The sequence below is a fragment of the Tinamus guttatus genome, unplaced genomic scaffold (assembly GCF_059628265.1).
Source record: "Tinamus guttatus ecotype Peru unplaced genomic scaffold, ASM5962826v1 Tinamus_guttatus_pri_ptg000060l, whole genome shotgun sequence".
NCBI lineage: Eukaryota > Metazoa > Chordata > Aves > Tinamiformes > Tinamidae > Tinamus > Tinamus guttatus.
Genome location: NW_028288594.1, coordinates 8,532,839 through 8,556,537, shown reverse-complemented (window position 1 = coordinate 8,556,537; position 23,699 = coordinate 8,532,839). Strand labels below are relative to the sequence as shown.

At 43.7% G+C, this 23,699-nt stretch overlaps 1 protein-coding gene across 1 annotated transcript in view; it reads right to left on the bottom strand.

Annotated features, from left to right (window-relative positions):
- GLI2 (GLI family zinc finger 2) overlaps nt 1-23,699 on the bottom strand; it is a 171,577-nt gene that overhangs the window by 134,833 nt on the left and 13,045 nt on the right. Inside the window, exon 2 of the mRNA XM_088519571.1 lies at nt 3,247-3,409. Within this exon, the coding sequence (XP_088375697.1) occupies nt 3,247-3,379 (133 nt within the window). The 5' untranslated portion in view covers nt 3,380-3,409. The remainder of the gene's footprint in view (nt 1-3,246; nt 3,410-23,699) is intronic.

The following is a 23,699-nucleotide window of genomic DNA, read 5'->3' as shown; positions in this document are numbered from 1 at the left end:
AGACTAAAAATACAAGACACATCATTAATAAGGCAAAGCTCTTCTCTACTGACAACATCAACAATACCAATCTCTTTTCCTACAGCCATCACTTAATTAGTTCAAGGCTGCAAACATTTGGGACAAATATTCAAGACATGGAAAACAGAAACAGAGGTCAGACAAATTATATAATAATAATATAGCAAATAATATAAATACTGTTCTTCAATTATTTAACTAATATTCAGTTTACTGCTCCAATTACCTTAATTATAAACTCTTGTGAATCTGTTCATTTGTGAGAATCATGAGGGAAGAAGTATGTGGACTCTTGTGTGCTAGGGATGAAGAGAAGAAGTGGCAGCAAGGCTCAGCTAATGCTGTGGATCACCAAGCTGTTCTCCAGAGCCAAACGAGAACAGCTTGGTGATCCACAGCATTAGCTGAGCCTTGCTGCCACTTTCTCACATACTAGCACAAAGAGTAAAACCTCCCCAATAAATAAAAGCAAGAGTTTGTGTTGGATGAGCATAAAGACATGTTCATATGGCCCCAAAGCAGGGTGGGAAGCTTAGAGGCCTTTAAAAGCTTTTCTGTCGCTGTTCCCCTCCCGGAATTTAACAACGTAATTGATCTCCATGCCTCATTTGCTCTCTTCTGTAAGACTATGAGCATAAATATGTATATTTCTAGCCTGTTATGAGTAATTACACTAGTTCAGTGAAGCAAATATGTTATATTAGTATGAAAACTATGCAAGTACAGCCTAGTCACTACCCAGCCTTGTTGTTATCTGTTAAAGTGCACCATACAATTAGCTCATGTTATAAAAAGACTGTATTAATTTTCTTCACTTATGCACACACAGATGCTCCGTTTCAATGGCATGCATAACTTCTATACACAGGGAAAAGAAATAAAAATAAAAAGACTTCCAAACTCTAAGAATACATGCATTACCCGCAAAGTTTTGGGGGCCTGAATCAGATCTCAAACTTACTTTACTGCCAGCCATTTTAGGTAATCTATTAGCACTTCTCTTCCCAGCATGATGCAGATTTTGCTCTTTACATCTCATTACACAATGCTTTCATCATGTTGCTCCTGACATCTTCAAACAATCCCTGCACTTACTTCTCCACTTCCTTTTAATAAAGAGAGAAATACTGAGCCTGTAAATCATTCTTTCAAAAGGCGACAGCACTGCTAATGTGATGAGCAATGTTGGATACTTAACAGCCAAGTTTCCAGTTGTGCCAATGGGCCACTGGACACTCCACTTCAGGGCAGAGAGGAAGGATCCTGACTTTTGTCCTGACTCTGGAAATGCAGCAACTGCCTCCTTGCTGGAGGTACTCCAGAAGCCCCATCAGGAAAAGGCACTTATTCTCAGTTTTTGTGCATTTTGAATCTGAGCATATGTTTCAACTTCCTTGGCACCAATCAGTCCTTTGAACCTGCCAGTCTCTCAGCTGATGTTGAGACTGGGATGCCTCGGTGGTTTCCACAGCCTTCTGCTTCTTTAATGGAGATGAAAATCTGCTTGGAGATGGCAAACTTCTGCATGTTGTCATTTCTGCCTTTCCCCTCCTTCTGCAGTCGAGCAAGCCTTCTTTTCTTGCCAATTCACAACAAGGCAGCTCAAACCCATTTAGTAGTTTGAAGCTGTGTCTCTCAAACAATCCTATCTTAGAGGTTCTCTAGAGTGCAGGGTTTTTTTTTTTTCTTTTTAAGAAAATGCTTTCCTTTGGTTAACAAAGTTCAAAGACCTGAACAGATCTTTATAATTCCTTATTCCATATACCCTAATTTTTCAAGATTTCTACAAGAAAATGGGTAACTAAAGTCTTGGAAAGAAGGGATAGGTAAAGCTGATTTAAGTAATTTGGGCCAGAAGCAATCATCACAACTCTGCCAACACAAAACCAAACGCACTGAGCTGCGTGAATAGCAGAGAAGCCCACAGAAGAATTGTGCTCCTTTCCCGGGTTCATGAGAAATTACCGTGCACTTAAGGAAGGGGAGGAGAAGGACTAATTTTGAGGTAAGAGTCTAGCCAGCAATAAGGCGTATTTTAAAAAGAAAAAAAGGCTGCCTGCGAAGTTTACACAGCTGGGACGCCTCTCGTCATATCCAAACTGGTGAGGTCCCTTCTAAGTTTGTCTCCCCACCCAGAAAGGGCGCCCTGTCCCAGCCCTCAGGAGGGGCCGTGCGGCGCCTGCCCCGTGCAGCAGCTGGAGCTGCTGGAGCTGCTGTACCAAGGGCAGGGCCTCTCCTTGCAGACCCACCACCCCGTGCACTCATGAGTCAGAGGGATGTTTCCTGGAGCTATATTTTGCCTGCTCCACCTATCCAGAGCAGAAGTGTGCCTTGGCACGTAGTGGGGCTGTGGTGACAGACAGGCACCCACCGAGGCTCTCCTGCCTGTCCCAGGCCCTCCCAACGAGGCCGGGAGTAGCCAGGATCACCTTCACAGCCCCCACACACCAGTGTCAGCTCGTGCCAAAAATGACCCTGCTGGGGCCCACAAAAGCTTCCCTACTGACTTCAATATTGACTTCAACACCAGCCAAATCCTTTCTGAAAACACTAACCAAAAGAAAAAACTCAAGATCTGTGCCGCTTCTGATGCAGGAGCGTCAACAGTGCAGTGCAGTGCAACAGTGTTGCAGCACAGTGCAACAACCCAAGGCAAACAAGATTGGTTTTATTTATGCAAACCCTCTTACAAGGGGCTTAGGCCAGTCCAGGTTCCTCGCTAACTGTGAAATGCCAGCAGCAGTGAAAGCTCTTTAGGCAGTTAACATCATCCCTGCTGCCGCACGACACCTCCTCTTCCCCTATCACGTTAACAGGAACTTCACTTAGCTCCAGCCAGCCTCGGCAGTGACATTTTCATTCCTCTGTGGAGAGGCAGCAGGCGATACGCAGCGTGTATCGCATAAAGCCAATCCACCAGTGGTTAGTGGTGACTGATCGTCTCAATTCTGATGACTATGGCTAATTCAGCAGCAATTTAGCAGCAGTGGCAGCTTGTCGTCCTCTCCCCCACCCTGGCCCGGGTTTGGTGGAAGCGATGACGCCTCATCATGGTACAGGAATGTTTGGATGTTCAGCTTACCACTGCTGTGACCTTCGGAGGCCAAGACCCCCTATAAACTCAGCGTGTTCACAGGAGGGCAGATGCCACCATACCATATTAAATTCTAACAGTCTAATGAAAAACACCCCTGCTGTTTTCAAAGCATAGAAAACATAAAGTACCTCCTTGTGCAACCGCTGCTCCTGTTGCTGCTAAAGGAGTGGGTTTCTTCCCCATCTCAGTAAAGCCATTCCCCTCCAGAACTGCACCTTTCCCTTCTTTTTTCCCAGCAGTGGTCGAAGCAGAAGTTTCCATCTTAGATGTGCATCTTCCAGCTCAGTAACCCTAGAAGACATAAAATAAAACCAAATTCCGGTCACTAACAAAGCAAGCAAAATCAGGTCTCTGAAGAAGCAGCCAACAGTTCAGCACAGTTCAGAAGTAACTTGTGAGCTGCAAAGAACATCTGAGTTCCTAACCCTGACAACAGTTATTATAGTAGTTGCAAGCAGAACAAACCCAAAAGGGATCTATATTTGCAGATCCCAGTGACCTCAGGTAGTTAAAGAATCAGAATCAAAATACTTGTTCTTTCTCTTAAAGCTGGTCTGATAAAGCTGTTCCAAAGCGGTTTCCATGATTAAAGGACAGGTGAGTTTCCGAAATTTAGCATGCAAACTGATTTGTCCATCCATATGTCCCGTCATAACAATAAACTGAGTCAGTTAAAAACTTTCAAAGTACCAGTAACTTAAAAAAAAAAAAAAAAAAGTTGATTTTTTTCCCCTCTCAGTTGGTGGTCATTCCATACACCAGTGCTGACCCTACATGCTTGACCATAACTTTTCCACAGCGTTTATGAACAAGCCACAACAGGCATCCAGGAGTTCCTTCAGCTCTCACTCGTCCAGACTAAAATCCACAGATTACTCTCTCCCAACAAACTTCTTTCCTGATCAGTCAGAGCTGAAAAACATTTATTGCTTTAGCTGTACTGGAGATGGCAAGCTAAGTGCTAGTGGAAACTCTACAACACAGGATATCAAAGCACAAAAACAAGTTTTTCTTTAAACTTAAATCCATGGAAAATATTGGCTCTCAAGCCTTTTGTTACAAAATGTTTTGCGTATCTCAAACTTATTTTGTCTCCCAAACCCAATTACGTGCATCTAAAATTTCACATAGTGAGTTTCTATTAAATGAACTGCATGCTTCATTCCTGACCGTAAATAACTTTCATTCCTCCACTTAAAATTGATTTACTCCAAATGTCTCAGTGAGTCCCATTCTCACAGAACCTCCGTGGTAACCCAGTTCTGCTGTCCGCGGGCTGGTCTTGAGAAACCCCCCAGCTAATTCCTCCTTTCCCTCCATCCTTAATAGAGATCTGGGGAATTTTGGCCTTCTGAGATACTCTCGAGTACAAGCACCGAAGACAGACGTGAAACCCTCCGACCAGCGCGTTCAGAGAACCAAACACACACAAAATGAGCCTCAGAGGGTAAACTACGGCCCCTCGTGTGTTCCCTCTTGAGCCCGGCGCTCCGGCTTGCGGGCTGGCGCTGGGCAGGGTGCGAGGCTGCCATCGAGGCCGCTCCCCGCGGAAGGCGCCAGCTGCTGCCTCAGCCGCCCGAGGCGACGGCTCCAAGTCCCCGCAGACCTGCCGGAGGGGACTCGGCTTTGCAGTGGCGTCATTCACCTGCTCAAAGCCTGACAGGGCACGAGGACCGTACTCAAGAACCCGGCCTTTGTAGCTCTGTGTTTACTTTCCGAATGAATTACAAATAAAAAAATGATTGTAATAAATGGTTGTATTAAAAACAGCTAAGTCCTCCTCAAATAGCAGATTAGATAGACTAAATAGACTACAGCATATCTTGACATATTTGGGGTTAGGCAACTGTAGTAATTCTTTCCGCTTGGTGAAGGTGCCCGGTGGCAGAGCCGACAGGCAGCGAGGCCGCAGCGGCCGCCTCAGGCGACGGCTCCTCTCCTTGGAGAGGTGCCACCTCTGCCGGTAGCCCCGTTCTCCCCATGCGCAGCACTCAGAACCTCCGAAACAGCCTCCTCTGCATCTCTGGGCAAAAAACTTAACCTTCCATAGCTGTAAAAGAGGAAATAATACTTCGCCGTACTCAAAGTGCTTGGAGATCCTCGGAGGCACGAGGCTACGGACGTATTTTTATTACCAGTATAAGAAGATATATTGATGGAGGCAGCCAATCCACACCATCAGGAGCGCAGCATTCATTTTTTTAAGCAATACATAGTTTGCTTTTCTGCTCAATGCTAAACTTTTCGCTGCGGCTTCGCGCCACACAGAATTTATAAATTCAATGACAGATTAATCTTAGCAGCGAGGCATTTGGCATGAAAAAGGGTTTCACAGGGAGCCTGCTTTTTCCTGTAAAGAGCATGCATTTAGGAGTGACTATACAGAGAAAGACCCTGTGCACTTATTCAAGCACAAGTCTCTGCCCTCCGTCATTACTCAGAATTAGAAACCCAAAATGGATTACTCAGATTGTTCCTAAGGTCTGTAGCTTTCTCTCCAAGAAGAGGGTTGGGTAATTGATTTTGACACTAATACCAGCACTATTCATATGTCCTGTAATATAATTCTGCAACGACACTAAAAAGGCAGCCATCTGAGAGCTGAACAAGGAAAGTGCTATATGATTTGCCCTAGACAACCCCAGCTATTTTAACAGCTGGGTTATATATTAAAAGAGAGAAATCCCAGCAGAATTAAAAACAACAAAGTCCCATTTGCCTTTGAGGGAAAACAAGAAGCCATAAACTTTCCTAATAAAACAATCCCTCCTACTAAGTGCTTGAGGAATGGTCAGAAGGGCTGTCCCAAAATGCCACTCTCTTTTGGAGGGCACCAGCCTGAAAGTGACTGTCAGCATACTTGGGAATGAACAGATACTCAGACCTATCCCCTGCACACCCTGTTCTTAAGTACACATTATTTCCTTCTTTGGGGGTTTTCTTTCATCAGGAAACCCTCTCTCCCTTCCCTACACAGTGCAGGAAAAAAAAAGATTTTCCTCCCCAAGCTTTTTTGTGGAACGAAGCAGCAGCTTCTTAAACCTCTTCTTAAAGATTAAGCACCACGGCGGGAGTTCGCCCCTCTGATATGAGGCAGACGCCGACAATGACGCCCTGACACGGGTCTAATCCGCACAGACCCCGTTACACTCACTGAATGCCTCCGTGGTGCCCAAGAGCTACGCTGCCCAGCATGACATCGGGAAGAGACTTCTGAAGGAGGTCTCCAGGAGCCATTCCGTTTCTGTGAACATTTCATGCTTCAGCAGGCAGATGCCTATTTCCTCCTTTGTTTAAAAGATATTCCTACCTGCCCACCTCGCACGCAGCTCTGGGGAGCAACAGAAAGGTCCTGCCACTCACAACAGCACAGAGTCGAGGTGTGCCAGCTGCTGATGCCAACACCACATCCACCACAACATGGCCATAAAGCCCATCTGCTTTTGGCTCCTGGAGCAAATGGGCAGAGTTGGGTTAACAGAGGGCAGCCCATGCATAATCCCCATGCACCCACGGTGAGATACCTGAGCCATTCTGCCATGCTGTCCCACACACTGACAAAATACAACATTTGGTAGCTTTTCCTGATATGCCGTTTAACTACAATAAACAAGGAGATACTCCTACCATTTCTTCTCCTGCAGCAGACTTTGTGAAGCTGAAGGCTGCTATACAATCTGCTTATGATATTCACTATAAGCTGTTTTGAACATTGGCTAAATTCAGTGGCTGCCGTGATTCCTTTTCAGTCTCCCAGAGTCTGAGCCAAATTATGTTCTCAATTACACGGAAGTAGCAGCAGTTAACCTGGTGAAGTCATAGGCTCGGCGCTAGAGCACAGCTTGACCTCTCTATTTTCTTTTATATCAGCAGCAGCTTCAAATTACTCAAGAAAGTTTTTTCTGTACACATGCCCCTAGTAAATGTAGGGACTATCCAAACACACTTTCTATTGCTGAAGGACCTATAAGTATTTATAGAATATTCATGTAGGGTAAAAGCAGCATAAATATTAATTCAGAATTATTCACTTCTAGGGTCCTCTTGGCACAAGGTTTGCAGCTTTGACATTTCTTAGGAATCGCCTCGATGGGCCAGTCTTACAGAACTGCTTATGTATGGCAGTTAGGGCAGTAGGCTGTGCCATGCATAATGCACAGTAGTGTGTCTCTGCTGCCCCTTTGCATGCTTGAGAAAGCTGCTGTGGTAGATTCCTATCTCTGGAAGACGTGAGGAGGGAGGTAAGGCACTAGAGATGACTCCATGCCAATGCAAGCAGGGTGGGGAGGTCACTGAGCTGCTCAGGGCTTCTTCCCTCTGTCTATTCCCTTCCCCAACTTCTGCTTCAAGAACAAGACAGAGCTGCTGAAGGGAGGAAGGAGGGAGATTTACTGGCTCTTAGCAAAGGAGACAGACACCCACGTTTGGGCTATCCATTCATCTCTAAACGTAGTAATAAAATTGTCCAAAAAGCTGGCGTTTTCAGCTCATGGCAAAAGTTGCACAGCTCAAAAAAAAAATTAAAGAGGAAAAACTCACGAGAGTTGGCAACACTGCAATAGTTATACAGGTTCTGGAATGTACGAAGACTGAAATCAGAGAGTTACCATCTCTTTTGAACTTCAAAAACAACAAGTCTCTTCAAATCACTCTGTTAATTGGCTTTAAATTAGAGTTCTAAGTTTAATGAACAAATCTTTCGTGTACAGCATGAAACGGATACGCTTCTAGATTGATTTCCTGATCAACACCATCTGCCATTTCCATATGGCAAAAGCAAAACAAAAGCATGAGGAAGAAGCCACTCTTGCCTTACCGAGAGGGGTCAAGGGGCACCCAGGGCTGCCTGGTGCTCGGCTGCATTTTTCTGTAATGGGGTAACTTCAGAATATCACCTGCAATCAGTTCCAGAACATCAGGGGATGAACTCAGCTCTGCCCAAGGAAGTAAAAGGAGGCACAGTACAGAAGCGTGACTGGAAGGAAGCACAGGGAAAGGAGGGATGTTTGCAAGGACGACTTGTTGGGTGTGGAGACAGCAGAGGACTCCTGGAGGTGGAAAAGGGCCCGGAAAACAGAGAAGCTGAAAAAGTTAGTGACTGTGCCGCAGAATTAAAGCTATATACGGAGTGCACAGAGATAGAGGAAACAGGCAGGCAATGGCAAATCCTGGGGAGGAGAGAGAAGAGTGACACAGGACAGAGGAAGAAAGAGGGTGCAAACAGACCCCACAGCACAAGAGATGGAGATACAGAGACCTGCTGGGACAGAGGAGGACAGGGCAAGATGTCCAACACTACAGGCTGACAAGGCAGAGAGCAGGGAGAAGAGAATAGCATGCAGGGCGCTTGTATTTCTCTGTTTCACAAGGGCCTCTGATGGAAGAAAGGCCCTTCAGAGGAAGCAGTTCTGAAGGCGGCAGTTGTCCAGGGCACTCTGTCCCCCTCTAACTGCAGTAATCAAGCACAAGGAAATAATCCACTCCCTCACACGATGCCAGGCATTCCGAGTGTAACAATACAGGATAAACCTGGGAGTCCTAACTGCTCTCCCTCCTTATGGTGAGAACTGCTCTTCCACTTAACCTCAGACAAGGCCAACAGAGTTGGTGGTGGTGATCAGAAATGATCACCAACTGCGAGGTCTTTAGGCAATGAACTGCCTACTCCAGAACTAACGTTCACTGGATGTTCTTTAGAGGTTTTATAGCAGAGACCAGACACTGAACAGGTTCTGGGCTACCAGGCTGCAATTTAGTTCTGTGAACACAGGCACCCAGTGCCCTGGGACCCAAGGACCCAGCCAGTGTTGCAGAGCACCCTGAGGAGACTTGTGCCCTTCAGCAATGGCAGCTAAAGGACAGGCTATCCTAGGACTCTCCATGGCACGAGACACTAACACTGAGGCACTGGCATATAACTGACTTTTCCTTCTCCTGAAGCTGTTTGCTTTCTGGGCAGGGCTTATAGGATAGCACGCAGGATTGAATTTAGGAACTCACACTGCACCCATTGTTTGGGTTTAGGCTGCTTATTTGGCATTTTTCATGAACACTAATCTTGTTTTAACGTTGCCTCTTCCTTACAAATAAGACCAATTTATAACGTATCAGATAAACTCGAATCATTTCCCCACTTCAAGTGGATTTTCAAGTTAGCAGGCTTAGAACTTTGGACAAAAATTATCTTTCAGATGCTGGGTTAAAAACAATTACAATACATCATCAAAACACAGGAGCAGACATAAAAGCTCCAAGCCAGACAGATTGGGCATTTGTCTGTGCTGAGACATGCCGGATGGGGTACACGACTTTCCCTTCTCTCTCTCAGAAGTTATCTTTGTTTCTGACTTTGAGAAGATGGAGGAGTGGGGGCTGGAGGGAAGAGCCTTTTGTGGTGGAACAGGAAAACAAAGTCATGCTTGTACTTTTTCAAAGCCAATCCTACGTGTCTTATCATGAGAAATTTTTACTATGCGAATTCCAACATGCGAGAAACCGTCAAAGATGATAATCAAGACACTCCTGCATTAAGACGCTGTGCTAACATGCTGCAAAAACAAGGGAGGATGCCACAGGTAAACAAAAATTGCTAAAAGTGATGCGTCACCATTAGAATTGGTCCATGAATCTTTGCTGGGATGCCTCTTTTTTTTTCCCCCCCTTCCTTTTAATGAAGAAGGAATTCTGTCAAAAGAGCTGTCTATGTTTGCATTTTTGATGTAAATCCGAAGTAGTTTTCAATCTCCTGCAATGGATTTTTTTTGTGTGTTTTTACAAAAAAAGGAGAAAAAAGACAAATAGTATCTCTGTGTAAATAATGAAAACTTGTAATTTTAAAGAGCATTTGCGCACTAGAATTAAAAACAAACTAATAAAATACATGTCAATGAAGTCTGCATTCTCCAATAAAAGCAGAAACTGTTACTAGCAAACTTCTCAGAGAAAACATCTACGGTGCTGGCAGATACACCAGGTTGGGTATCAATTGAACTCAGACTGTTTTGAGGCTGAGTGGAGGAACAGCAGTTAAATTGTTTACAACAACATTAAGACTCTGATTTCAAGTCAGTAATAATTAACCTATTGACTTTTCAGCAGGTTTATGAGTAAGAGACGCTATGAACATAAGTGCTATATACAAGAGGAGCAGAAACTCTGATTCCTAACAAAGATTTGTTAAGTAGGTTCCACACAGTTGGTTAGAGCAGACTCAGGAGGTTTGGCTAGGGAAAAAAAGAGCTGCCTTGAAATCAAACGGGTTTGAGAGCTTTTGAGAAGAAAGAGGAGGTTTTTTTTTTTTTTTTTTTTTGGCTGGTGGTGACTGAAGGAGAATCCTTTCTGGGTTTAATTTCCCTGCTGCAGTACTCTGAGCACTTTCAACTCATGAATGAAACCCTGAATACAAACCACATGCAGTGAAGTTTAATGGGTCTGCTTTATATATGGGTGGGATGTGTAGTATTGTCTTGTAGTGACTAGTCCACCTAGATGACATTTAACACGCTACAAAGCTTGGATAAGAAAATTCTCATTTAACTCAAAGAGTGAAAACCTTTGTTTTGAGAAATGAAAGATGAAGGATTGCTTCCTTGCAAAAATCCCTACAGCAACTGGCTTCTTTCAGAACATGTTTCATTACAAAGTTTTGGTTTATTTTTAAACATTCCAATTCACTATTGAATATTCCCTCCAGAGGCACACGTGTAAGTATGTAGAAGAGAAAAGCCTGGGAAGGAAACAAGAATGTAATTAAAAACAAAAAAGCAACACTTCAATTGGCTCGTTTTCCCTCTACTGAATACACACACCACACAAGCTGCTATTCCACACTGGGTTGAAACATATTGTCTTTATAAGACTGCAGTTGCTAGTTGAAGACAGGATGGAGACCACATGAAATGGTTGGCAATTCACAGAGCAGGGAACAGAATTTCTCCAGATGGGAATGGGAGAAGAGCTTGATAGGCTCATAGGAAAACTGGGGTTGGAAGGGACCTCTGGAGATCATCTAGTTCAGCTTCCCACTCACAGATCACAGGGAGTCAATCACTGACATTCGCAACACCAAAACCATCGAAGTATCTGACACGATCTAGTAAAACAGAACTAAACAGGATATGCCCATGAACCACAACACAGCCCAGTCTGAAAGGAAACCAAACACGCCAGTGAAGATTCAAAACCGACCAACACTGAGAGGAAATTTATACTAGCAAGAACGAAATGAATATTCTGAATGAAACAGGTAAGTAGCAGGACAGAGTGCTCATTTCTTGAAGCTGTGACTCAAGTTACATCAGCATACATGATTGCAGGAATTAACAATTAAGAAAAGTTAAAGGCAGAGCATCTCAGTTTTCAGCAGCACAGGTCCATCTTCTACAGGAAGAAAAAAAAAAGACTGTACAACTTGGTTGGCTGTCATTTCGGTGAAAGGGAATAAGTCTTTCAGGAGACAGGCTAAAGTATTCAGGAGGGTATTAAGCTAATGACAAAAGACAAGGGTGAAAATGAGCACTCATTTAGCCAGAAATCAAGATGTCAAGATTAAAATTAATCAAGCTACCAAGGGACTCAAAGAGAAGAGATTCTTTAATTGTGTAGTCTCTAATGCTGTGAATCTGAGTAATAAACAAGAAGTGGAATAGCTCCCTTAATACACAAATTAGTCCTGACCAGGATTAGTGAGTCTGGTGGAAGCATTCACGATTGGACAGTTACAATCATTTTGTCTGTCAGTGACTGGAAATAAATACAGGGTGATGAAGTATGTCAACAAATGAATGCAGACATGGTAAATAAAGATGATTGTTTTTACTGGGGACCTGCTCTCTGTATTGCTAGCTGGACTAGATATAGAGACTATACATATTAAAGTAGCCACACAATAAAGGCCACACATCTGGAAAACAGTTGATTCAACTAATGGCTGTGTTTTGAGAAACACCAACAGAAGACAACTTTAAGTTTACGGTGGGCAAATAGTGGCTGACAAGCTCTGTAGAGGCTGCTATATCAGAAGAACTAAAGCAATATGTGGTTGTCCAAGCAAAATTTGTGAGATTTTAATTTCACTGTCTAATTCTGACTTGGCTGTCACAGGAAAGTTACACCCAGCTCTGGTGTCCACACTTCAAGAAGACTGAAAATTGCAAATAGGTCCAGTGCCATGAGAATAATGTTGTGGAGCTTAAAAGAGAAGAGCTTGTAGAGCATCCTGATCATTAATAGTAATACATACACAGTCAACAAAAATTTGTAATAGACAATGTCTTACCCAGAGATAAGGACATTGCAAAACCCTATTGCTATACCAATTAAAGTTACCTACAACCAGTTACAAAGACTTAAAGCTATAACTTAAACTACACAAACTCAAAATGGTCTCAGTGCTAGTCTAAGTCTTGTCACTGGACATAGAGGATCTTAAACACAGGGAAGTCTTCTGACAGCACTAGAGAAAGTCAGATTAGATTGTCACCCTGGTCCTCTTTGATCTCACACACTTATGAATCGGTATTTTAAAAATGGTTGATTTGGCACAGCACAGTTAATAGCATCTATAGTTACAACACTTGAATCTCACCATGCCTGTCTGTGCAGATAAGGAAAATACTTACCTTCCAGCTTCTCTTTTTTGGTGTGTGTGATAAGTACTTGGTAAGACACAAGCAATAAACATCTCCCAGAACGCTGATAAACTCCAAGGTGTTTATGTCCTGCCAATGGCACTACTGCCGAGTACACATTCCATTACCATGCAGTTATGTCTACCGCACTGCAAGTATGTTGATGACTGAGACAGATATAAAGAAAGTTCACCAGCAGAGTATCCCAAAATATTTGCTTGGTAGCCTACAAGAACTGACTTGGTTTCTTGGTCTAGTGAGTTGCCAGCACCAGAAATTAAGGCAGTAGCATTTAACTGGTTCTTCCTTATAGCAGTCCTTCCACACTTAGAAGGATATCAAGGGTGCCAAATGCCATAGATGTAGAGAATATCTCGCCTGTTGCTTAAGTTTTAAACCTGATCCCATCCTCATGTTTCTCCAACATTTCTTTAAGCTTTTATGTTTTCCTCCAGGCCACTTTCCGAATCCACCACACTAAACTTTCAATATCATCGACTTCAGGGAGACTTTAGCAAATGCATACACAATGCCCCTTAGGCTCCTTCTTCAATCAGGGGCTAAAAACACATACCTAGGGCCACTCTGAACACATGGACCACAAGCGTTAGTCTGCTCCAAGTGTCATTCGGACCCATTTTCACCCATGAAACTCTTGACTCCCATTTTAGGGCTCTTCGAGATGAGACTTGCATCTCCCTCAAAAGTCTTGAACGAGTGAACATGTCCCCTGGAGTCTATCGTTCCACTTCTAGGAAAAACACTAGAGGCATTCAATTAACCCTCTTACTACACTGTATTTTTCCTTTAGTGAAGGAATTTTCATCCATATAACTCATCACAATCCTGAAATGTTCACTTGCCCCTCACTAAAAGAGAGGGCATATTCCACACATTTTCTGCATCACACACAGATACACTGGGTACCACAGCATTCAAAATTAAACACTAGAAATGCTGAATCACCTCTCCTGGTACTCATCTTAATTGCTGTCATAACCTAGTACTTGACTAGAGAATAAGCTAACGAATATTTTGCTCTGTTAAAGAAATTAAACATACATTATCTTCCACCTCTATAGTCATCCACTTAAGATCAAATTTTCAGAGAATTGAAGGCACAAAGATAGGGGGGACATGACCAGCTATCAGTGCTGATACATTTTTTTCTTTATAGTCATTTCTCAGTTATGTAAGGTTTGGGACCATTTGGTCATTTGGACTTTGCCCAGCCTTTCACGCCTTACAAGTAACGTAGCTCAGCACGTTTGCTGTTTTGGAGCTAGCATTTCTGCTGCAAACTTATATTTTCCTAAATTTATTGTTAGCTTATAAAAATGTTTGTTAGAATAACAGCTAGGAAAAAAATGCATCTTTTTAGAACAACAACAACAAAAATGTTGACTATCCCTAAATCATTAGTAACACTGATGAAGACATTAAGTGTCCCTGCTTGGCACTCCCCTAACTGTAGATTTCTCTGTTTATGTGAAAAGGTCCAGGCAAATGCCTTCAGAGCAGCAGCATGCACAGGGTTGGCCTTCCATCATTACACTGTGCTAAGATTTTAAGCTCAGAAGGCTGGTAGCTGTGAACACTCATTAATGTGCAAGCCTTCCCTTTAGCCAACAGGCCACTGCAGTGATATGGAGCTGACCCAAAGCCACGTGGCTCCTGCCCACTCTTCTCTTTGGCACCTGGGCTGTCCACGAGCAGCAGTTGCTCCTCACCCCTCAGAGGAAGACGTTGGCATTTCTAGTCTCTGGTCAACTCAGGTGTTTTGATGCCCCATCCCAACTGCTCAAGGCAGATCCCAAGCCGAGGGAAATTGCCGTGGCAGCGCTGGGGTCAGTAAGGACACGGCTCCTCGTGCTGCACGTCCTGCAGAAAGCACTTCTGGCTTTGGCCAGCTTTGCAATCTCTCCGTTACAGCCCTTACACACAACAGCACTGGCAGTTAAAGGCCTATTTCAGGACAGTGAGAACAAGCAACCAAAGAAACAAACTATTAGCAACTCCAGCACCATGTATAAATTGCAGCACATACAAGACCTCAAAGCAAACAACACCATGTGCAAATGACTTCAGGGAAAATACATAGAGGAAGAGGCCTATTTGTTATAGAAATAAATGATTCCTGTCTCTTCAAGTGCAAAAAAGGGCACAATTGCACACACCGTTGTCCCAACCCTCTGCATCAGCAACATACTGTCTCTGCCAAGAATCCTGACTGTGCCTGTATTACCAATAAGCACCACAGCCCTTACATAACTAACTGCTGTACTTCCCTAGAAGACAGCAGAATAAGGCACGACCTACCAAGCAAAGCAATGCAATGAAGGAGCAAAATCTTTCCATTACTTCAAAACCACAAATGCAGTTTCCTGAAGTATGCAACCCAGCTACAGTGCAGCGGTGCACAAGAGCCCAGCTAGTCACTAAAACGTAACTAAATATTGCTGAGTCTGCAAGGGAAAATGTGAAAGAAAGCTTTTTAAAACTCAATTCTCCTTCCATGATAGTACCTGAAGATAGATGAAAACATAACCAGGCAACATCTCCTTGAAATCCACCTTAATACTAGCTGAAATAATTCTGAAGGTACATTTTTGATATATACTCCTTTTAAAAGGCCAAATATAAGTAGTTTTGAAAAGACATCTAAAGTTACACAAGGTGAGCAGCATGTAACGTTCTCACTGACCCAACAAGAGAGTCCCATTTAAGAAACACAATCAGATTACTTTTGTCTGAGACATTCACATTACTCTGTGATCCAAGTCCACTAGATCTGTATGTTCCCAGCCTCCTCCAGTCTTGAGGGAACACAGCACAACTGCATTTTTTGCCCTCCCTGAAAATACTCTCAGCTGCCCCTTCTTGGAAAGCAATTGCACCATTCAGCTGAAGCAGCTCTGCCATGTCAGTGCTAATCCCCAACATCCTTAGTGAATGCAAACAGCTACTTTTCCAGAGCCCTGCTCCCTGAGCAGCTTAATGTTGTACTAATACATGATAGTGAGAACCAGAAAGGTGCACAGACTTCTAAATAGTTACCCTAGGGTAGCACGGGAAAGATCCACAACTAGGTACTTGCAGTCACTTTTTCATCTAGTTTTGATTTTTACTGATCTTTGGGCCCTCTGAGAGATCAGTCTTGCCCATTCACCCTTCCCATATTTATTTCTGACCCACAAAATCCCTTCACAGTAACTCCAGGCTTTAACTTTCACCTTAAACCAGACCCTTGCCATGAAAAAAAACACCCTGCAGTTCTTTAGTCCTTCCCGAAGCTTCCTGATCTGCCGATAAATCCCTTAGGCTGATGCACCTCACCTGGAACAGCTGCTCCTTTGTTCTGCTGAGGGAGATCTTCTGTTACGCACCCCACAAGACAGGCTGGAAGAATTAGCCAAGGAGTTGTCCTCAAAAGTTTCTGTTTGATCAGCATTTCAAGTTTGGTGGCTGACAACGCTCCTGATCCACAAACGCGAAGCCACCCGTTCCCCAACAGGGCTGTTTCGGATCCTCATGCAGACTCCCCCAGTTGCCACAGCCCTGCGTAAGGACTGTCACGCTGAACCAGACAAATGGTCCTGCTCATCCAACACCCTGACAGCAACCAATGATGGATTCTCCTGCCTAATACAAAAAGGTCATTTTCACTGGCTGATATTAGAGCAAGGTAGCAGAGAGCAAGGAATTTTGCAAGCGGGGCCATGGACGGTCCAACCGTGCTCAGCAAGGAGAAACCAGGGGAGGCTCTGTCAGCGTGAGCTTGTTTGATCCCAGGCTGAGGTCCTCCGGTGAAAGACGACACAAATTATCATCTTTAGGGCTTCTGCAGACCCCAGTGCTGTAACCAGAAACCCCCTTACCTCTCCAGAGCAATGTCTCAGTCTTTCTTCAGAGTTACACAGCTCCATGCTAATTTACTAAATGCGCCATAAACAGCCTTTCACTTCTCAAGTTAATCACAATTGCCTTACAGGAGATTAACACCATAAAGCACTTTCACAGCTGACGTGCCTTTAAAAAAAATTCCCAGAGTTAAACTTGTATAAATAATGTAAGTGACATGGAATATAATTATTAAATGTTGTCATTTTGGAAGAAAATTAATTAGCAATAGCTGTAGCTGTCTTGTGTCTATTTAAGCAGTGTGCATCTCAATTAAAATTTAATTGCAGCAGATTCAGTCACAGCAGGGTAAAAGTGATGGAAATGAAAAGCAGCCTGATCCTATATTGCTGTCTACAAGAGGAAGCGTAGTAGAAACTGGGGGAAGGGGAGGAGAGAGGCAGGAAGCTAAGACAGCAAATTCCCAGAAACTTGTGGCTACTCCATCAAGGAGCTCAGCCCCAGCAGGTGCTGCTTATTCCCAAAGCAGCTGACAGGTTTCAGACACCCAAAAGGAAAACAGAAAAAGAAGGAAAAAGAAAAAAAGAAAAAAACAAAGCAGAAAAGACACCGCTGCTGGGGGAAGAAGTACTGCTTAATGTCATCCGTAGATGCGCTCATCCCCACAGTACTGAGAACAGTATGTTACTGCGCCCTTGCTGCCAGCACACCCTTACAGAGGTCCCAGAGGACACCTAAAACCCCAAACGTCCCTTCCTTAGGGGAGAGCCAGAAGGATTTTGAAGACAAAGGCTTTCTGAAGCCTCACGTCACTAGACGTGCACAGATGTCCTTTCAAGGATACTCTTCTCAGGTGACTTCGAGAAGCTGATGGGCTTCCACGTGAATTCGAAACTCTCCTTGATGCAAAGTAGGACTTAAGTAGCAGCATCTATGCACAGGGAATCCTGGGTGCCCAGCACAAGGCATTTTTAAGAAGATACATGGTCAGAAAGTGTTAGGTACCCAGACCATATCTCACACCTGTACATGTTCTGCAGCTGCTTTGAAAATGCTGGCTAACATCTGTATATACTGAATACAGAGCAATTCTTCCATCATTCATTTCAGGATTCAAGTTAGCTACAACCTCTTTACTTAATGAATAATTCACATCTCAGACAAAAAGAAAAAAAATGAGTACAGGTGGGTAGGGAACAAATTATGTTGACAAAAAATAGTGCAGAATCCTGACTTCATTTATGGTAAGTAAATAAACCAGAAACCAAAATAAAATGTACTTCCCCTAAAGCATGGGCTAATTAAAAAATACATGTCGCATACAACGTTGTTAAACTACATATATATTCCTGGAATACTTCTGTTCGAACTTATTTTGCTTCCAAATGAGATAAATATATTCTCTCCAAATTCCCAGGACACATTCTTTCTCAACTTGAAAAATGAAGTTATATTGTTTCTGACTGACATCATAATTGTAATGTAAATTTACAGAACTTGACCATTTTATAGATGAAGCGAAAGTCATAACAGAATCCCTACTCTGCTATCAGTACATGACTCTGTCCGGCTTAGCAAAATATTGCTTTCTGCTGATACAAGTAGTGAATAAAGAAAGAAAATAATAATCTGAGATAGTATGTGAACATTAAGCATATAGATGGTGGTGATAATAAAACTACTAGTAATAACAACAATATTGCCATTACTTCGGTGTTATGTAAAGCTAAAAAGTTACAGGTATGACACAGCCATGTTGAAATTAAGATGTTTTATAGGTCAGACCTGGTTTTAACTTAAGCACAGACAATTTAACTTATGTTTGGATATCAAAGACTTAGATGAAATGTGAAACTAAACATGCGCAAGTAACCTAATACAAGAGTCTGCAGTCTAAGGGCACAGATGTTCAGTCGCAAAGGTACTGCACTTAATCTGAAATCAAGGTTCTGGTGAAGTTATGGCCAATATTATCTAAAAATAGCCAGTAACTGCTTGAACACAGTTAATCTGCTAGATGCTAACTCTTCTTTACATTGGCAGGTGGTATAACAAGGGGCATGGACCACAGGTTAGAGTTTGAGAAGGTCGGGCTGAGTATCAGGGAAAGCTTTTGTTCACCGGGAAGATCATGCAGTGCTGGGAACAGGTCACCCACAGAGGCTGTGACATCTCCATCCTTGGAGACTTTCAGGACTCCACTAGGCAAACAACAGACTGGTGACAGTCTCCCTTTCGGCAGCGGTCTGGACTAGAGACCTCCATCAGTTCCCTCCAAACAAAATTTCTAGGGTTCTGTTTCCACGCAAGCGTAGCTGAAGAACCGCAACACTGTGAAAGATCATCCAGATAGCTCATGACCTGACACCACTGCTTGAAGAACTCCAGGTCAACCCCATTCCAGAGAGACTATTCCAAAGGCCAATGTCACCGGCTGCAAGGACGCTACCAGATTTACCACTGTGTCTTCTTTCTAAGAACTCAGTGTCAGCTGCACATGAAGTAACATGACAGAACCTGCATCAAAAGGCATAACCGATGATAAACAAGTCAAAACATGAATTCAGAATATTACTGCCTAGTTTAAAAGCTAAGACAAAATTTAAAAAATGGGAAAAGCAGTCAACTTTCAAAACAAAAAGATCAGCCATTTCTTTACATCTTCAGAGTAAACTAAATGTAGAAAAATCCCTTATAGAAGTCTGTAATATTTCTTAAGTTATCACATGTTTTATAAATCAGCATAGCTAAAACCAATAGGCAGTCTGTTCCCTCAGCTCCAGGATCCAATGCATAAAGCACGTGCCTCTGTGTGTGTACAGCACTCATATACAATTTATATGTAAGCTTCCTGAATGTTTTCAAATACACCAAATTGCAGGGTGCCATTTTAATATGCGGAAAACTGTACAGAGCTTTTAATACATAATTATATGCAGGTTGTCCTCGCTGTGTTTTTGCCTGTTACTAACTGGGACTTGAGGCAATTCTCATTTGAAACGTTTTTCAGCTCACCATAAAGCTAAATGCATATAAACTTCAGATCCCGAATCAGACCGCTGAGCATTCCTTTCATCACATCGCATTATTTGGTCTTCATTTAGCTGTCATGAAAACATTTCCTTTCGTCTACAGATTAATTACAGCCTGGTGAGGTTTCAGCACAAATACCTTTGCACATTTGAGTTGCTGCAAAGACACAGTGATTCATGCAGTATCTATGCCTCTGCACGGGAAAATAAAAGCTAAGGCAGGACATGCAAGCTGTGAGTGGATCCAATATCAAAAGAAGCAGAGCCTCCAGCGCACACCCGGCCGTAGCGGCAAACAGAAGTTTCTGCACGACTTGTGCAAGACCCACAGCTGAACACGAACCCTGCTTTAGTTCAGCGCTAAGCTGATTTAGCCACAATTCATTCATCCAGGACTACAGATGAGAAGGCAGGAAGCATCACTCAGTAACGAATTATATGCAACACAAAAAAGCCACAGGTGCGTTTTTTAGAGACTATGCATGCAGCCACTACAGTCCTGGATTCCACTTAATTGCTGTAAGTAACTATGGAAAATGGACAGTGGGAAACTCCGCAGAAATGCGGCGAGCGAACCGCTCCAAGAACACATTCCCACTCGTTCAAAGCAGCCAGGCGCACCACTTGACCACGTGTCAGCTGCATCTGGTGACGAGCGTGTCCGCGTGCTCGCGCTGGGTGGTTGGGCACAAAGGGCTCAGCTCCCACCATGCCAGGGCCCCGCTGCCGGCGCGCGGCTGGCCCCGCTCCCACTGCCCGTCTGACGGAGCAAGTCGTGAGTCTGAGCGTACCCAGGCGCTGACTCCTTGGTGGCCTTGACTAAGTGACCTCTCTGCTGCAGTCTCCCGGCCGTCCCATCCCAGCAATTTCCTCCCGTCAGTTCCTTCCCACTGCACAAATTGGGCTGTTTTACAAGATGCTCTGGGGTGCATAAGGCCTCCTCCATCGCCTGTTTGGGCAGCAACTGCTACATGAGAGATCATGGGTCATGTCAAACCCATTGCTACAATCACCAGGACCCAAACATATCAGTGTGGTTGATTTTTTTTTTCCCCCTACTTGAAATATCCTTCCGTGGTGGTGAATGAGTTCAGTCTCCATTCCTATTACTTGAGAACTCTCCCCAAGCAGTGACTTCCGAAAAGAGAAATGTGTTCTCCGTATCATTTTCTTAGCAGGAGTCCTTAGGAAAAAAAAAAACACATTCTTATCCCACACTTGGACAAGTCCATCTATTCCTCTAAAAGAGAGCACGTTAAACCCTCTGAAAAGCCATGCAGGCATCTGATCACATATATACCACTCAGACACCCAAAGACCAATGTTTCCTGTTTCCTCAGTGGTAATTACTGTATTTCTTTTTCACACATTGGTGCAGAAGGGCTTTGTTCTTTGGTGTCAATCTGTTTTTCATAGAATCACAGAATGCTTAAGGTTGGAAGGGACCTCTAGAGGTCATCTGGTCCAACCCCCCTGCACACGCAGGGTCACCTAGAGCACGTGGCACAGGACTGCGTCCAAGCGGGTTTTGAAGATCTCCAGAGAAGGAGACTCCACAACCTCTCTGGGCAGCCTGTTCCAGCGCTCTGTCACCCTCACTGTTAAGAAATTTTTCCTTAAGTTCATGTGGAACTTTTAATGCTTCAGTTTGTGGCCATTACCTCTAGTTCTGTCAGTGGCCACCACTGAAAAGAAGCCAGCACCATCCTCCTCATTGCCTCCCTTGAGGTACTTATAGGCACTGATTAGATCCTCTCTCAGCCTTCTCTTCTCCAGGCTGAACAGGCCCAGCTCCCTCAGCCTCTCCCCATAGGGCAGATGTTCCAGGCCCCTGATCATCCTTGTAGCCCTGCGCTGGACTCTCTCCAGCAGCTCCACATCCCTCTTGTACTGTGGAGCCCAGAACTGGACACAATACTCCAGATGTGGCCTCACCAGGGCTGAGTAGAGGGGCAGGATCACCTCCCTTGACCTGCTGGAGACGCTCCTCTTAACGCACCCCAGGATCCCATTGGCCTTCTTGGCCATGAGGGCACACTGCCCCCAAAGAGGTTCATCTGCCTCATGGGGACCCCGTGGCTCCCAGGCAAGTACCCAATGAGCTCCAGCCAACTGCAGAGGCAATCCCAGCAGGATTCTGGCCTAGAAACCATGCAGAACAGCTAGTCCTTTCCAGGGTGATGTTCTTGCCAACAATAATCAACTAGTGTTTTGGAGAAGTCACCAAAAGAGAGCCTTTTTTTTTTTTTTTTTTTTTGATCTGGCTTTAAATGGTATTAAATATTTGCAGCTCTCTTCTGTAACAAAGGACACAAAGAGAAGGGGGAAAAATAACAAAAACAGTCCCATTTTGGTTGTTTTTGCTGAATTTGGAAAGGTTCCTGGATCAAAGCTCAAATAACTGCAAGTTTATGGAAGGCACATTAGCAATGCTTAGGGAAGAAAAACTAGCAAGCCATGTAAGAAAGACAACCTTCCAAATCCAGGGGATTTGATCCACAGACAAACTTCGGGGAGAACACTTGACCAGGAAGAAGTCATTTGAGAGCCTTCAATGGGAGCCATCCCAAATTCACACCCAAGGCAAGTCACAGCATGCAAAAGCACCAACAAAGGGAGATGTATTTTAATTCACTAGATTGTATTTTAGAAGGAATTGAGCCTCTGGGGAAGCAGTTATTCTCATATAGATGTACTCCTGTGAAACAGAAGAAAAAATACCTAGGCTCCCTGATGTGAGAGGTCAAACAATTACAGTTTCCTTAATTTCATATCCAGTAGGGAAATTAAACAACAGAAATATGAAAGCTTTACACTTCATTTTGAGGAAAGTGGCAATTTAAATTAATTTTTTTAATGTTATAAAAATTGATGAGTGAGTGTGGGAGGGGGCTTTTCCCCAGTGACCTTCCCCCTCCACCCAACAATCTTGCTCATTCAATGGAAAAATATATATATATCTATATATATCTCTGAGGAGCGCAAAGTCTTTCATGAAAGACCAATTCCTTCACAGACGAAGCACTAAGCATTGCTTCTCATGTAGCAGTTTCATTTCTTGGCCTTCTCTGCAAACCCAGCTAGCTTTGTCCTCCAAGCACTCTTTGGAATGAGGGGTTGGAGCCTCTGGTCGAAAGGAGCATCCTTTCGTGATGCCACCACACAGCTGCTGCTCCACACAGGAACACAGGAGACCAGGAGCCCACCGGCCCTGGAGCTGCACCTCTTCCAGGGCAGCTCTGCTAACCTCGGTGGACAGAAGTTACCTCCTCCACACACCCATGCCTCAGCCACTCTCATTCTCTGGTTCCTACAGCTTGAGAAAAAGGTTCAAGAGCTTCTGCAGGAGACTGATTCAACACGCTGCCTTTGAATGAGCTTCCTTCTACTCCTGGAACAAGGCATGTCCCTCTAGCAAGGGATGGGCATTGGAGAGGAAGATTTGGAGCTTATACCAGGTTGTTCACATGGCTTCTGTTTTGACTGCTGTCACATCAGTCCTGTAGAGCGCTTTCATCAAGTGGGAGGGTTTCAGTTCAGAACAACACGCTCCTCTCTCAATATTACCCAGCACACAACATTTATGAAACCTGGTGGTAGCAGCCAGACAGTAAAAGCTACCATCATCAGGAAGAACATGTGATTAACAGAAAAACACACTACATAGGCAATCTCAGGCTACTGGACTGCAGGACAAAACAAAAACAGAGGAGGGGAGGAAAAAAAAAAAAAAAAAAACACACACACACCAAAAAACACACAAACATTAGCACTTGCATATGCAGTGAGAACAAAAATAGAGCCTGCACATAAAGCTGTCCATAGGGAATAAAGATGAGAAAGGGAATTTAAAACTTTTTCTGTTTTACTAAGAAAAAAGAATGAGCAATTTTTTTTTGCCAAAATTAACCCATGAAACATCTGCTAAAGGGGTTCAATGAGTACTGTTATCCCAAAGCTCCAGAGAGCCTTTAAAAAAAAAAAAAAATCTTATGCCTGAAAACAGCAAGGGAACACATTACAGTGCTGAAAACTCTGGCATCCACATGCGACTTTGGA